The sequence below is a fragment of the Helianthus annuus genome, chromosome 14, assembly GCF_002127325.2.
Source record: "Helianthus annuus cultivar XRQ/B chromosome 14, HanXRQr2.0-SUNRISE, whole genome shotgun sequence".
Lineage (NCBI taxonomy): Eukaryota > Viridiplantae > Streptophyta > Magnoliopsida > Asterales > Asteraceae > Helianthus > Helianthus annuus.
In genome coordinates, this window is record NC_035446.2 from 168,717,081 (window position 1) to 168,734,028 (window position 16,948).

The 16,948-nt window shown below is 33.7% G+C and overlaps 2 protein-coding genes across 3 annotated transcripts; one reads left to right on the forward strand and one right to left on the reverse strand.

Moving 5' to 3' along the window:
• Positions 1 to 137: 137 nt before the first annotated feature.
• Positions 138 to 3,232, reverse strand: LOC110904932 (superoxide dismutase [Mn], mitochondrial). Its single transcript, XM_022150795.2, has 6 exons — positions 2,816 to 3,232; positions 1,591 to 1,637; positions 1,389 to 1,514; positions 1,223 to 1,279; positions 1,031 to 1,108; positions 138 to 483 (listed from the first exon to the last, which is right to left on the reverse strand). Exons 1-6 carry the CDS (start codon positions 3,093 to 3,095, stop codon positions 391 to 393), a joined length of 681 nt encoding a protein of 226 aa, XP_022006487.1. The 5' UTR covers positions 3,096 to 3,232; the 3' UTR covers positions 138 to 390.
• Positions 3,233 to 4,214: 982 nt separating this feature from the next.
• LOC110904930 (reticulon-like protein B16) lies at positions 4,215 to 7,930 on the forward strand. 2 transcript variants are annotated; one of them, XM_022150793.2, is made up of 6 exons: positions 4,215 to 4,353; positions 4,429 to 4,579; positions 5,419 to 5,599; positions 6,073 to 6,214; positions 6,610 to 6,679; positions 7,622 to 7,930. In XM_022150793.2, the coding sequence occupies exons 2-6, from the start codon at positions 4,447 to 4,449 to the stop codon at positions 7,789 to 7,791; spliced, it is 696 nt and encodes a 231-aa protein (XP_022006485.1). In that variant the 5' UTR covers positions 4,215 to 4,353; positions 4,429 to 4,446; the 3' UTR covers positions 7,792 to 7,930. The 2 variants fall into 2 exon arrangements, with proteins under 2 accessions (XP_022006485.1, XP_022006486.1); XM_022150794.2 differs by having other exon boundaries at positions 4,255 to 4,338.
• Positions 7,931 to 16,948: the final 9,018 nt, after the last annotated feature.

The following is a 16,948-nucleotide window of genomic DNA, read 5'->3' on the forward strand; positions in this document are numbered from 1 at the left end:
TTGAGCGTGTTTCGAGCCACGTGCTATTTGAACAGTCATAGTCGTAGCACATAGAGACATCCTATTCTCCAGGTGTTTGTTCTGAGCAACCATACAACCTTAAATACTTTCTGCATAACTATAGTGCTAAAAAGAAAGGATTAAGCGACAAAAATCTCGCGATCAAATATCAAGTATCAACACAAATAGTTAGGCAGCAAAAGAGGAAGTTGCGATTACAAACGGTGAATAACCGAAAAGCAAAATGACATGTAAGCTTATTCATGTTTTGCATACACAAGGGTTAATCCCCAGGGCAAAATGGGGCTTTCCTTATTACATCATGTCCAAACTTTTGAAGAGCCATAACACCGAATGTTGCGGGTAGGTGTCATGTCAATATCCGTCGTTTTAAGGACATTCTTTCTCATACACTTCACTTGCATACTTCCAGTTGATCACTTTCCAAATGTTCTTCAGATAATCCGGTCTAACATTCTTGTACTGTATTCACGTGTAGAAAAAACAATCAAACGTAAATACGACGATCATTAATTTGGGTTTTAAAACTTTCTGTTTGTGTGGATCATAAACCTGCTACCGGCATAAATAAAAGGAGTAAATTACAAAAATCGTCATTTATGTATGTCACTTATTGCAAACTGTGTCCTTTGTCTTCAATAATTACAGAAAACGTACTCGATGTTTACAAACCCTTGCAAGTTATGTTCTTTGGCCCTAACTCAGTTAATTTTTGTGGTTAAATTTGACCAAATGGACCCCACATGAGGGTATTTTGGTCATTTTACTCTCACGTGGGGTCCATTTGGTCAGATTTAACCATAAATAATATCGTCATGTGGGGTCCATTTGGTCAGATTTAACAACAAAAATTAACTGAGTTAGGGCTAAAGGACATAACTTGCAAGAGTTTGCAAACATCGAGTACGTTTTCTGTAATTATTGAAGACAAAGGACACAATTTGCAATAAGTGATATACATAAAGGACAATTTTTGTAATTTACTCTAAATAAAAGCTTATGTGATTACCTGTAAGTAGTATGCATGCTCCCAGACATCTATGCCAACTAGTGGGACCAAACTTGCACCTTTTGTAACCAGAGGGTCCTGCAGCGGACACGATGGATATTTATTAACATATTAAGCGTCTTGTAAATGCATGAGAAATCTTTATTTAGTGCAAACCGCAAAGAGTCTAAGAACAAAACTAGCAATGCATACCTGGTTTGCAGTTGTTTCAACTACGAGCCTTTTCAGCTCCTTATCCACTGCAAGCCACTAAGAATATCGCAAACATGTATATTAAACCAGAGTTCAAGAACAGAATGAACGATAAAAATTGAAAATGATGAATGATACGAATTATAGACGAGACAGTATAACATACCACCCATCCAGAGCCTTGAACAGCAGCACCTTCGGCATTCATCTTGGCAACCAATTTTTCCATAGAACCAAAGTGCTGGTCAATGGCCCACCCCAACGAACCATGTGGCGGCTCACCACCCCCTTCCTGCATAAAAAGACATCATCTTTCAGTCAAGTGTTATGCTCAGAATCATCATTGGATTATCAGAAAACAGACTTACACGAGTAGGGGCAAGATTCTTCCAGAAAATTGAGTGATTCACATGACCTGGTATAAGAAAAAAAATTAAAAAAAGAATACTGTATGTATATGAATTTAATTCTAGTTACTAGTTAGAATCTAGTACAGCCAGCTAATAGAAAAGTATTGAACTATCTATCGTGTTAAGAGATTGAACAACCAGTGAATAGCATAACTATTGCAACCATCATTACATTAACTTAATACACAAACTATAAGAAGTGGCACTGTGTCAGCAACAATAAATCTCAAGATGTTCATATGAGTAGGGCTGGCATATCGTGTCAACCCGACCTGTTAAGACCTGAACATGATAAGACATGAACCCAAAACAGGTAAACACGAACACGACACGAAATCTTATCGTGCCAGATTTTATAAACACAAACACGAGCCTAATAATAAACATGTTACACGAAACGACCTGTTAATACACTAAAAAATTACCAACGTATCATACAACCTGTTAAGACACGAACACAACATGTTAAGACATAAACACGACCTGCATAATGGTCTTAAATTTTAACAGGTCATATCGTGGCTGACATGACCTGTTAAGACACAAACACGACCTATTAAGACACGAACACGATAAGACACGAACACGAATTAGGTAAACACGAACACGACACGAAATTAAACAGGTCTTATCATGTCGACCTGTTATAGACACGAAACCTGTTAAGGTTAAACACGAAACCTATTAACTTCGTGTAGGTTCGTGTCATGTTCGTGTCAAAATTGCCAGCCCTACGTATCGCTATGAGCTTTATCACACCTATTTATAGAGCTTGCAAAAATCAAACGCAACTTATTCACACACAAAACCATCATGATCACACACTTGCTCCAATCTAACCGAATCTCCTACGGATAATTATCGCGTCACTATAAACTTCTTTGAAACCACAAAACTTTTAAGTAATAACATCTTCTAATATGCATGTCAATTAACCATCCCAAAGTCAATATTCCTGATGATAAAAGTTAATTACTTAATTGTTAAGCAATAGCAGTCACATATGGATTCAAACCACATGATGTCAAATCTACTTACCACTAATATCGATTATATTGCAAGTTTAACAACACAAAGGTCCTTCTAGCATGTATTCAACTATAATTACTAACAAAATATACAACTAAACGTATCGAAACAACATAATTAGATAAACATTAATACAAAAACTATAAAATCGAACCTCCGCCGTTGAACTTAATGGCGCTCTGCAATTTAACGGCGGTAGATGCATCTCCTTTAGCGATGGCATCATCAAGCTGCTCGAGAGCTTTGTTGTAGTTAGTGATGTAGGTCTGGTGGTGTTTTTGATGATGGAGCTGCATAATCTCGCCGCTAATCGCCGGCTCCAGTGCGCCATAATCGTAGGAAAGATCAGGAAGCGTAAACGTCTGCAGTCCGCGAATCTGTTGGTGACGTAACCGACCTAGGGTTTTGACATTGGTGAGAGCTCGAAGTGCCATTTGTTGTTGTGCGAATCAATTGACAGACAAAAATGGAGAGATAAGTAAGCCAAATGGGATCTGTGTGCGTTTTAGAACCAGGTAAATGTATCCTTACCTGTGTGCTTTATCACAAAACAGGCACACTATTTTTCTTACTTCCTGGTTTTGACCCTTTTTTCTAGTTTTATTGAAGATGTGAGGTTTGTGTTTAAACGCTTGGGTTTGATAGCGAGTTCGGATTTTATCGGGGTTGGCCTTAGTGAAATACGTTTACATGTCGAATGCACCATTGGTGAGGAGTTGTTTTACCACTCATGATGAGTTCAAGGCGGGACGAAACTGGTGACCATATCATAAGTGGGAGTGTGGGACATGTTGGTTGGCTTCTTGGAAACCGGGGTGCCACACCGTCCTCAAAAGAAAATCTCGTGACAAAGTGAAATTAGAGCACGTTGATCCTTAGATGCGTTAGAACGTTAACACTAGCCCAACGTAACTTAAAAATATGGGTACGTAATGGTGGTAGGAGAAGATCAAAATATAGACACTTAATAAAAGAAGTCAAATGCGAGCGAATATCTTTGTAAGCCGCAAGTATGGGATTGCGAGCTCCGTTCTAGCTTCAGAATGGGTAATTGACCCCCGATCATGTTCAAGTTTGGGATTCTTTGTTGCAACTTTTGCCAAAATAGTCCCTGAGTTTTGGTCACTTTTGCCACTTTAGTCCAAAAATGAAACATTTTGTATCTAGGTCCTGAGGTTTCATTTTTGTTGCCCTTTCTATCCAACTGGCAAATCGGGATAGAAATTTTTGTTAGAAATTTGCTTGGAAAACGACATATTTCTTTATGTTTTTATTAAAATATATTTCAGACGTAAAATAACGATTATACCCTTCATTTAAACGAGGAAAACGACAAAAATGAAACAAAAACTTTGCCAATTGAATAGAAAATGCAACAAAAAAGTGAAACCTCAGGACCCATATATAAAAGGTTTATCTTTGGACTGATGTGGCGAATGTGACCAAAACTTGGGGACCATTTTAGCATTTTACTCTAGTTAATAGGTACCAAATTGCAATAAACCCAATCTTCAGATCCTTCCGTGCAATAAAACCGAAGAAAATTATACCAGTTTTTCCAAATTCCCGATGAACAATCCGGCCGAACGCATCAATTCAACGCAGAGAGAAAAGTAAACCAAACCCTAACCCTAACCCTAACCAAAACCATCAGGTTTCGAGGCTCATAAGTTTACAGTCCTCGAGTTTCCGGTATGTATTCGAAGCTCTTGAACATTTGCTCCAGTGATATGAAATTTCTTCTCAACTGATTTTGATTTTTCGCAGTGAAATTGTGACATTTCAATGGATAATTCACACGATGTTTGCGATCACGTCGATAGAGATAATAACAGTACGTGTTCAACGTCCACAAGTTCCGGTTACCGGTTGTTTGATCGCCAGACCACAATTCATCAGTTAATGGGCGGAGGAAAAGGTATAATTCCTCTTATTATTACTGTTAAGTGAATGTTCACGCAAATTGTTAGTGATTGCTAGTACTATGTGCAGTTAAGTGAGATTTAGTTATGTAATATTTCGGTTGAATCTGCAGATTGTTTGTCAGATTTGAAGTAGGAAACTAGTCTATTTGACCTAGGAACACAAATTCGATAGCATTCTAGAGTAATATATTGTTTGGTAGTGGAGTTGAGTGAAATTTAGTTATGAAACTTTTCGCTCAAGTTTGTTGATTGTTTATATCAGACTTGAAGTAGGAAACTAGTTTATATGACCTAGAAACACAGATTTGATTGCATTGTAGAGTAATATACTAATCTATTGTTTCTGTGAGGCTGTGTTGATAACTTTATGTAAAACTGCTATTATTGGATCATATAGCTTGTATACATATATGTATATGGATGCAAATTAGAACTTAGAGTAGAATTGTTTGGTAGTGGAGTTGGTGGATCGTTAGGTATGGTGTATCAGAGTCTGATTTGGGGATTTTTTATTATTTTACAATGAATCTTAGTTGTTGATTAGTGATATATTCGGTGAGACTGTATCAATAAATTCTATCTAAAGATGCTTTTGTTGAATCGTTTAGTTATAGCTTATAAGCATATATATGTATATGGCTACGTATTCAGAACTTAGAGTAGATTCATTTGGTAGTGGAGTTGATGGATGATTAGATATGGTGTATCAGAGTCTGATTTGGGGATTTTGTATCATTTTACAATGTTTTTGAGTTGTTGATTAGTGATATCATGGACGAAAAGTTATGATTTAGTTCATGTTTTGTTTATGATTTTGCTTCTTAATTCATAGCTGCTGATGTCCTGTTGTGGAAGAGGCAACGTATTTCATTGGGCATCATTGTTGTTGCAACTGTTGCGTGGCTGATATTTGAGAGATCAGGGGTATCATTTTTAACACTTTGTTCTGATGTTCTGCTGTTCTTGATCGTGCTGCGTTTTCTACATGCCAATTATGCGTCCTTAAGGGATAAGTATGCATGCTTTTACCTTTATACATCGTAATCTATGCAGTTAATGCGGTAAAATATCGGATATCGGTCAAGGACCGATATTTGAGATATAGGTTATCTCGGTGAGATATCGGTGGGATATCGGTAATTCTAATATAATGCAAAATTTACATATATAGCAATTTAACAATAATAATTCAGTGATATATCGGTGATATATCGGTGATATCGGTCAAATATCGGTGATATATTGGTTATACCGGTCAAATATCGATGAGATATTGGTTATATCGGTCAATATCGCCGATAATATTGGTACCGATATTCTGACCGATATTTGACACCGATATTTTACTAGGGAACCGATATGACCGATATAACCGATATATCACCGATATTAACTGCATAGATCGTAATATGATTAAATTATATGCTCAGCCTTGTTGACTTCTAGTTTGCCATTTGCTTACTATAGTTGTTTTAATATTGCACAGACAGATTCAAACATTGCCTGAACTGGTCTTGTCTGAGGAGATGGTGAATTATGCTGCTGCGTCTTTTCGTATTAAAGTAAACTATTTGTTACTTTTGGCGCATGATATCACCCTTGGCAAGGATTTCAGGCTGTTTTTCATGGTTTGTGAACACAACTGCATTAGAAACTTATTAGTTTAGTATACAGTGCACTGTGCACTTATAATTGATAAAACATTCCAGATATTCAGTTGTAGTAAAATTGGTCGCTGTAATTATCAGATAATCAAATGTTTGAGACTAGTGTTTGAAAGATAATTACTCAAGCACTTAATAAATAACAATTAAAAGGACACACATTTCTTAAAAGGGGGACGTCCTAAATTAGGTTTAGAAACTTGATACATGTAACTTTCTTTTACCCTTGGAAAATCATTTTTATTACAACGAAGTATGAAACTGATTATTTGACCTCTAAAAGATCAGATAATGAATGTCTGGAATGAAATTGAATATGACCACATTTTATTTATTTATTTATTTTATCAAACACGCAGGTTGTGGGATTTCTGTGGCTGTTATCTGTTCTTGGTAGTTTAGTCTCTTTCTGCACGCTTGCATATATAGGTAAGAACATCAATCTCCGTTATATGTTTTGATTAGGCCTGTAAACGAATCGAACGAACACGAACATAGGCATGTTCGTGTTCGTTCATTTAACTTTAACCGAACATGAACACGAACATATAATCGAACACATTTTTTTGTTCGTGTTCGTTCATTAAGAAATCGGGCATGTTCATGTTCGTTCGTTTAAAGCCTAAACAAACAGTTCACGAACATAAATAAAGACAAACGAACATAAAAAAAATTAACTGAACATATTTGAATAAAATAAATTAACATGATTGAAGAAATAAGTCTAATATATTACATCTTATCCGAAAACACATCTAAATAAGGGTTCATAGATATACTAATTAGTTATATTTGTATAAGAAGTTAGAAAACCTAATATTTATATAAATAAAACTATTTATGTATTTATTAAAATTTAAACGAACATAAAAGAATGTTCGCGAACATAAATGAACGAACACAAGGTGTGTTCATGTTCGTTCATTTAATTAACCGAACAATTTTTTTTGTTCGTGTTCGTTTGTTTATTAAATAAACGAACATAAACGAACTTCCCGCCGAACAAGTTCATGAACGTTCAGTTCGTTTACAGGCCTAGTTTTGATTCCACTGTTCATGGGCATTTTATACATGCTCTTGATGTGTTTGTGTGTTGGGTGCCTGTTTCTACTAGCATTGACTGCTTACAGGTGTTGAAGTTTAACTCAACTTCTCTCTTACAAACCCTCAGAATATTTTAAAACGAAATTAACCTGTTATTATTTTATCATTGACTTGCCATTTTATTAAAACCTGTTAGTCAGTAATTTTTATTTTATAGCAAATATCTAGTGTGCGAAATATGATTTAAGAGAACCTTGTTATTTGAGTTAGCCTGTTTGGTGAATGGTCCAGTTTGTAAGATATTTTGGGTTTGAAATGTGATGCCAGGAACGATTTTGTCGGTGACACTACCTGCACTGTACAATACATATGAAGAACAAGTAGATGGGTTTGCAGGTACGATCCACAGAAGCTTTTCAAGACATTACAAGATAGTTGATGAGAGTGTGATGAACAGAATCCCCCGCAATGTTGTACCCAAGGACAAACCCATGTAAACGACACTGTATCTTACTTGCTTCCATCCTAAATATGATATGGGTGGAACTAGCATTGACCTTTGTCTTTATTGATTTGTTAATGAACCATTGACGATAAAGAAAAATTAGGAATAGAGATTTTAATTTTTTTAGTTCACTTGATTCATCAAGAATACGGGTGTAAACAAGCCCAACTGTTTGAAGCTACTCGAGATCAGACAAGTAAAGGCTTGAAACAAGCTCGAGCCTGAGTTTTGTCCAAATGAGTTAAACATAACCGACATAACCTTTGGCATGTCACTAGTTCACACGTTCTTTAGTTTTTTTCCTAAACTCTTTAGCCACCGGCTATGCAGTTAATCTTGGTGATATATCCGTTATATATCGGTCCCCTAGTAACATATCGGTCTCAAATTTCGGTCAAAATATCGGTACCGATAATATCGGCGATATTGACCGATATAACCAATATATCACCGATATTTGACCGATATCACCGATAAAGCCGATATATCACCGATATATCAGTGCTAAACTGCTATATATATAAATTTTGCATTATATTAAAATTACCAATATCCCACCGATATCTCACTGAGATAACCTATATCTCAAATATCGGTCCTTGACCGATATCCGATATTTTACCGCATTAACTGCATAGGCCACCGGCAAATCTGATCATGGCTTGTGATTGAGTGAAGCGACGTAGGAGTGAAGCCGATCTTCAGAGGTAAGGCACACTAACAAGCTCTGTTTCTTCGGATGTTGGAGTGAATCCTTCAGAGGTTAGCTGATCTACAACTACCCAGTTTCTACTTTATTTTTTTCAACTCGATCAAATGATGTTGCTTGGTGAGTAGGGTTCTCATTATATGGATAATGGCAGTGACAAGGCCAAGAAATGAGCTCAAGCCGGGCTTTGGCTCATTTAGGCTATTCAAAAGAGCTGTCACACCCGAGCTTTGATGATAAAACACCAGGCTTGAACCGAGCTTGACCTTGAGGTTCTAATATTTTAACGAGCCAAGCTAGAATATTATTAGGTTGGGTTACAATACCCGTAATTAGAAGATAAACTAGCTTTCCATTAATTAAGCAATCTAAGTTACTTATTTTGTTCGAATGTTTAATGGTATAAACATGGTCCTAACCGTAACCCTTTTAATTAATGATCAAATTACTTGATTAAGCTATGCATAAGAGTAAAGATTCGTACATAAAAATTTGGATAAAAGTGATAAGATTCATGTTAAGCAACTTTATGTTAATGCAATAGCGGAAAAGATTGACATGTGAATGATGAAGTGGGTGATCTTTCTTTCTACTTTGTGACTTGTCGTGTGGCGTGGGATCAACCAAACGTGCAACTTTCCAATCATCATCATCCTTTCAAGGGTATAATAAATCAAGAAAAATGATGAAAAGAAAGCTAACAAAGGTACATGATATTAGGAGACTGTTCCTAGCTTGTTGCTTTATTGGAGATTGATAATGATAATTTCAAAATTCTATAATGAATATATGTATAATAATATGCATACACTGCATCTGGATCCACATTCCATAGATCTATGAGATTCGGTTAATAGATTGTAGAAGCATCTGATGTTCGGCTCAATAAGGGCGTGGACTTGTGGAGGCTGGAGGGTATCCTTGCCCTCTGTGCCACTCTTCGTGCAACATCTCTTATCCAGTCAACGTCATTTCAGATTTCACTGCTTTCTTACATAGCTTTCCAAGTGACAGGAAATGTATTGTTTCTCTTACTTATCTTGCCACAACCTTTTTATAAAATAACAAACCAAAAATAATATAATTAATTTATAAAGGGGCCCCACCCCGATGGTTCTTTCTTCTCGGCAAGTCCTTGCATCTCCTTGTCGCATGCTTCTCTCACTTTGCCGACAGTGTCCTCTCACCACCTTGTTGCAGCGCTTGCCTCTTGCCGCATGGTGTTTCCCGAATGGAACCGCGTACCCTAATGGTTCTTCACTTGCACCCCAACGTACCACACCTGGCACCCCTAATGAACCACATTTTTAATCTCATAATTTGATGATGAACATTTACATATAATAGCACACATTTGTTAAACCCAAGCTCCTCCGATACATGTAGATCCTCTTACTATCTCTCCAATACTAGACAGTCGTCGTCGTCGTCGTCATCATCATCATAGTCAGTAAATCCCACCAATAGCAATGCTAATATAGGGTCTGGGGATGGTAAGATGTAGACAATCTTACCTCTACCCCATAAGAATAGAGAAGCTGCTTTCAGTGAGACTCCCGGCTCGATAGTAGTTTTGCATCAAGCCTTAGACATAAGGCATATAACACTCAACAATTGAAACAAAGGCCGATTAGTGTATGTACCATTTTTGTCTTTCGGCTATCAACGTCATCACATGATGCATGATTAACCGTCCGACACTTTTTAACGTTATTTTCACGAAAATTAGTAAAATAACGTTAAAACTAATTCAATTTCACTTTTGCCCTCGAGGGCCCACACATATATACATTATGTGTGCACACCGCAAGCGAGGTGTTAAACCAATACTAGATAGTAAAAAGTAAAAATATATAAAGGTAATGCTACAAATAGTTCATGTGGTTCTACTCTACTCTCGCCTTATAGGTCTAAGTTAAAAAAGTGTGTAGGTTTAATTCATGTGCTTTCAATCTTGTAACATCACTAACTTCTGTTAAAAAAATAAATAAAATAACTCATTTTTAATGACGTATAGAAAAGTTACATACGTTTATGAACTTGGACTCCAAATTGTAAACATGATCAAAGTATAGAGACTATTATTTGTGTAACTGAATCAAGTATATGTTACATTGTTTAATTACTATTCTTTTTTATTTATTTTTTGGAGTCTCATTTTAAGTTCCTATGTCGTCACTTTCTTGCACATCCTTATTGGGCCATTACAATAATGCATGATCCAAAACGAGTGTTATTTAGAAAATCAAAAAGAAAATTAGTATGATATTATATTTATATATTATCTACAAACAACGACTCTAGGGTTTGATAATTGATTGTTGAACCCACCGAAGATGTGATTGTGATTGGATAGCAAAGTAACGATGTAACACCATGTTTAGTGTGAAATAAATGCCTCATCCTTGGTAATGAATTGACGTGTAGCATGTGGGTCATTATGAAATGTGAAGTGAAAAAAAGGGTGTGATGGAGATTTGTGAAGATTTGGGGAAATCTGATTTTTAATTTCTTTTTATAAGTTAAAAAAGGGTTCAAATAGATGTGAAAGGATCTTATTGTCCATTCAAATTCTTCAAATTTATCTCAGGCGTGAAAAAGAAAACGCCATTAAAAAAGACAAAAAACGCCCTAGAGGCGGTGTGGTGAGCTTTATGTGGCGTTTTTTTTGCTCTCCACGCCCTTTCAAATTACCACTATAGGTGGTCTAATTAGAGGCATTTTTGTGTTGACTATGACTAGCTAGAACAATTGATGGTCAAAATCAAGTTTGTGTTAGCGTGATCCATACGACCGAATTGGATGACTAAACTAGAAAGAAAAAAAATTATGATCATAAAAATTAAGGACTAAGAAAGTATAAGTTGTCAAATTAATGTAGAGTTGAAAATAGCGACTATCAACATTAGTTTCGTATTTAATCTTACAATAACTTTTAGGGGAATTGGTTTGTAATAATTCCAAATAAACGTCATTGGTCATTGCCAGTCTCATCTTTGAATATTCCTCATGTCAGTCCCACCTTTCACCTATTTTTCCTCCACCGGTCCTTAGTTAAAAAAACTTAACGGAATTAAGTTTTATTCCGAATTACAAACTGACGTATTATGGCTTTTGATTAGAACGAGAATAGGGGTCTATTGATGTAAAACTTACCTCGAAACGGTGCTCCAAACGACTTGATTTTTGTTAATTGGAAGTTTAAACACCCGATTGAAGCACTGTTTTCATCGTTTGGAGCACAATTTCAAAGTAAGTTTTATATCATTCTACTCGTATCCTCGTTCTGATCAAAAGCCTTAAAACATCAGCTTGTAATTCAGTAAAAACCTTAAATCCGTTAAGTTTTTTTAACTGAGAACCGATGGAAGAAAAATAAGTGAAAAGTGGGGCTGGCATTGGGAATATTCAAAGGTGGAACTAACAATGACGAATGATGTCTAGTTGAGATTATTACAGACCAATTTGAAATTTTTGAGTATTGATACATTATACTTTTTATATTCAATTTGAAATTTTGTTGAGATATTGGATTTTATATAACCTCAACTTTCACCAATTGGCGGTTAACACTCCCAACTTTCGATTTGTACACCAGCACTCTCCCAACTTTCAACTTATTGGCCGACAACACTCCCTAACTAACTGAACCCTAACCCAGTTAGTTTTTGCTGATGTGACATCTGATGTTGCCCTTTTTGTTGATGTGGCATATGACATGCAACTGATGTGGCATTTTTTGATGATGTGGCAGCTGATGTGGCCGCCGACATGCTATTTTTTGATGTTGTGGCAACTGACATGCCATTTTGATGACGTGGCAAGTGACATCAGCTAACTGTATGGTTCAATTAGTTAGGAAGTGTTATTGGCCAATAAGTTGAAAATTGAGAGTGGTTATCGGCCAATTGATGAAAGTTGAGGTTATTTAAATCTAATATCTCATTTTTGTTTAAAGATCACTTGCAACATTTTTTTTTGAAGGGTGACTTTCTATGTACAGGACCTATAGGTCACCGGGTTCTTGTCAAAGACAATCCCCCGTCAGTCCCGTGTTACGGACGCGATGTTCTATCGGGCCCCGGCCGCGTACGGAAACTGACCTTCGCCCGGAAACCATACTGCCCCCACACGGATAAAACCGCTGGGGTAACAGCTGGGTGAAAACCGGGTTGCCTTCCGGATCAAACCATGCCTTGGTAGGAACGAACCATGCCTCGGTAGGAACGATCCATCATAGGGACGTCCCCCCTCAATATGCCGCAGCCGGGAGTCGAACCGGCGACCTCACAAGGAGGAAGCCGACCCAACCACCACATGGGAAACCAACTGGGCTGGAAGGGGGGATGATCACTTGCAACAATTGTTCCTGTGGATTATATACAAGTTATTAATTAAGTTACATAAATAAACTAAAAACATTTTGTAATTTGATGAAATGATCGATCACTTGCAATTGTTTTGATCATAGCTAGAAAAAACAAAACTAAAAAACCTTACCAAAATCTCTGACTTCTTTCTTATTTATTTTTAAAACTAGGTTATAACCCTTGTATTACACGGGTTGAATAAATGAATTTTATATACCAAATAATAAAACATTATCTTTTTAAAAGCCTCCTTTATTGCACGGGTTGAAGAAATGTAATTTTATATATTAAATAATAAAATAAGTTATATCTATCAGAACCATATGTATTGTACGTGTTGAATAAATGTAATATTATATACCAAATAATAAAAAAAATTACATTTTTAAAACCATTGTATTACATGGGTTGAATAAATGTAATATTGTTTACCAAATAATAAAAAAGTTATATTTTTAAAAACTCACGTGTATTACATGGGTTGAATAAATATGATTTTATAGACCAAATAATAAAAAAAATATTTAAAAAAACTAACGGATTTTTTTATATTTAAAGTAGGAAAAGATTGAATATTAATCTGAACTAACGGATTTTTTTATATTTAAAGTAGGATAAGATTGAATATTAATCTTTATTTATTTAGTTAATATAAGATTGAAAAATCATATGATTGAATAGGTGGGAGGTTGTGTGATGATAAATCGTTTAACCGTACTGAATGATAAAGATAATAGTGATTGTTGAACAAATTAATTAATTGAATTTAATAGAAACATTTGTGATGTTAGGTGGACTTTTTTTAATTATTTGAAAGTTAATATCAACTTTGGAATTCGTTTGAATTCTTATTAGATTTGATTAAAAACCCTCGGCTTATAGCTTAGTGGTTATGGAAATGAGGTAAGACTCCTGACTGAATGGTCTTGAGTTCGATTCCTGATCCACCCGGGTTTTACCGGCTTTGCATTGTCGTGCCCTCGGGCGGGTGCAGGGTCGGGTTTTCCCCGGAACTGGTGGCATGGTGGCTAGAGGCTCCGTGCGTGCAGGTTGGGCTGCCGCGGGCTACCTTTCGGCCAATGGGTGCCGCGTATGGAGTACCCGGCGATTCTTATGTTGGACGTTCAAAAAAAAAGATTTGATTAAATATTATTGATAATAAAAATTTGTATTAGATTAGATTTTAGATTTGATTAAATATTATGAATAGTAAAATTTGTATTAATTTAGATTAAATATTATTATTATTAGTATTAATTTTAATCAATTAAATGAAAGGATGACAAGTGTCCCAAAACAGGTTTCTTTTATTATATAGTATAGATAGATATTAAGGAAAAAAGACACAATTATATAAATAAAAAATCTAAAATCAAAAGCTAAAAATCCAAGTCTGTATGAAATTAGTTGTTGTACGTTTCTCTTCTTTGTATTCTGTTTTTATTTTTTCTTAATAAAATTTGCCCCTAAAAAATAATGATTAATAATCAACTATGCTTGTATTACCTTGATGTTAGTACGACTATTTTATTAAATCATTAGTGTTGTATGCATCAAAACATCAAATTTGTTGTTTTGGTGTTAAAAAATCACGAAGCAAATCATCAAATTGTTAATTAGTGATAGGACACCAAATTTTGTGCAACACCATTTTTTATATATTATTTTATCCCTATTCATTAATGTCCTTTTACGTTAATTAATACACTATTTGTTAAATAATATTCATAATAATTAGTTTAATTAATTAAGTAGGAGATAGAGATAAGAAAATAAAAAAATAGATGGCTCCAATGAATGACATGTATCTATTCATTGGTTTCTTATATAGTATAGATAAGACAGAGTACTTTTTCATATTAAATGAAAATGTTGATTAATTAATAGCCATGACTTAATTAGGAATGAATTTTCAAGACAAACAACTATAACCAACATGCTTCAACATTTTCCAAACAAATACCAAACTGTGTTGGAGAAAACCAAAATAAATAAACAGAATGTGATTAATCAACTTATATTTTGTAATTTGATGTTTTGTATTATATTGATCTACAAATTAATTATGTTAAAACGTGTCAAGATTTTTTTTATTGCACTGTATGTGATATATGTCGGTCGAGTGGGTTGGAACACCAAAAGAGTAATTAAAAAATACTTTCCAAATCTATACTATATAATAAAAGAAATCTGATTTGGGACACATGTCATTCATTGGAGTCATCTGTTTTTTTTAATTAAAAAATAATTATATAATTGAATTTAATATAAGTTTAAACAATTCATACAAAAGATAATACAGTATTTTGAAATCATCATCAGATTTCAAATAGTTTATCCAAACATATGAATTGAATATATAATCATATTCATATAACTGAATATAACGAAAACTTTATATACACGGTAATGTAACTGTTTAATATGTTATTGTTCTTTCAAAAACCAATTATAATACTCTTAATTTAATTTAACATATCTTAAAAGTTAAAACTATATTTATACGACAATAAAAATTAATTTTTCTTTAAATCTTAAAATTATTATTACTAATCTATCTACTATAATAAAAGAAACCATCTTTTGGACACGTATCATTCATTGAAGGTATCCTTAAATCTATACTTATATTATATTAATTAATTAATTAAATAATAAATCAATATTAAATCTTATCATACTTTAATAAAATATTATCTTTAAATCTAAATTGTTAATTTAATATATTTTTAAAACAAATACCTCCCCTTCCTACTTATCTTATATAAAATATATAAATAATAAATTAATATTAAATGTTATCCTAATTTATTAAAAATATTTTTTTTTATTATTTGGTATACAAAATTATATTTATTCAACTCGTGTAAAACGCGGGGTTTTTAAAAATATAATTTTTTTATTATTTAATATACAAAGTTAACCCGTGTAACACACGAAGTTTTTAAAGATGTAACTTTTTTATTATTTGCTATGTAACATTAGATTTAAGGATATAATTTTTTTATTATTTGGTAGATTTTCAACCCGATTACACACGGGTTTTTAAAGATATGACATTTTTAGTATTTAATATACAAAATTACATTTATTTAATCTGTGTAATACACATGGTTTTTAAAGATATAACTCTTTTTTTAGATCTATTCAACACGTGTAATATACGGGGTTTTTAAGGATGTAATTTTTTATTATTTGGTAGATTTATTCAACCCGATTATACACAGGTTTTTTAAAGATACGGTGTTTTTAGTATTCAGTATACAAAATTACATTTATTTAATATGTGTAATCCACATGGTTTTTTAAGATATAACTTTTTTATTATTTAATATATAAAATTACATTTACTTAACCCGTACAATATACGGGGTTCATAAAAATATAACTTTTTATTATTTAATATATAAAATTACATTTAATCAACCCGTGTAATACACGGGGTTCTAACCTAGTAAATAAATAAATTAATAGAAATCATAATCAGCATCTTTTATATTAGTTAGTAGGTTATTCCTCGTGAATATTCACGGGGTTAGACCATTTAATTTATGTAATACAACAAATCTAAAATAAAAAAAACTATCTATTGCCACTCAAACATAATACAAAAACAACATTTTTTACAGAGTGTCCATCAAATTAGTAGAAACCACATCAACGATTTTTTTATTAGACGAACTGTTAAGAAAAAGTTATCATGTGACAACGGAGAATGCTATAATTTGAGTTATAAACACATAAAGAAAATACATAATAGGGATTCACAACAATAAAGTGTAGCTGGAGGCTTTCATGATTTCCTGTTAATATAGTAATTCTTCGTGGATAACGCACTTTGAGAGCTATAAAAGCTAAAATGACAAGACTTGTATAAAAATTAAAGTCGTTTAAAAACATTTTCATGCTATATTTAATCAACATTACAACCATTGAAAAAGTACAAAAGAATGAACACGAACAAATGTAACATTTTTTCAAAGTATACCGGGTTTGAGGAAATAGGTATATTATAGATCAAAGAAATACTAATCATTGAAAGTTAATATTACATTATTTTTGTTATTATT

Coding starts and splice junctions, on each gene's coding strand:
- LOC110904932 (XM_022150795.2), bottom strand. CDS start 3,095: ATGGCACTTCGAGCTCTCACCAATGTCAAAACCCTAGGTCGGTTACGT. Junction 1,638..2,815: donor CATTAAGTTCAACGGCGGAG/GTTCGATTTTAT, acceptor TTCTTATACCAG/GTCATGTGAATCACTCAATT. Junction 1,515..1,590: donor AGAATCTTGCCCCTACTCGT/GTAAGTCTGTTT, acceptor CTTTTTATGCAG/GAAGGGGGTGGTGAGCCGCC.
- LOC110904930 (XM_022150793.2), top strand. CDS start 4,447: ATGGATAATTCACACGATGTTTGCGATCACGTCGATAGAGATAATAAC. Junction 6,215..6,609: donor ATTTCAGGCTGTTTTTCATG/GTTTGTGAACAC, acceptor TCAAACACGCAG/GTTGTGGGATTTCTGTGGCT. Junction 6,680..7,621: donor CTGCACGCTTGCATATATAG/GTAAGAACATCA, acceptor ATGTGATGCCAG/GAACGATTTTGTCGGTGACA.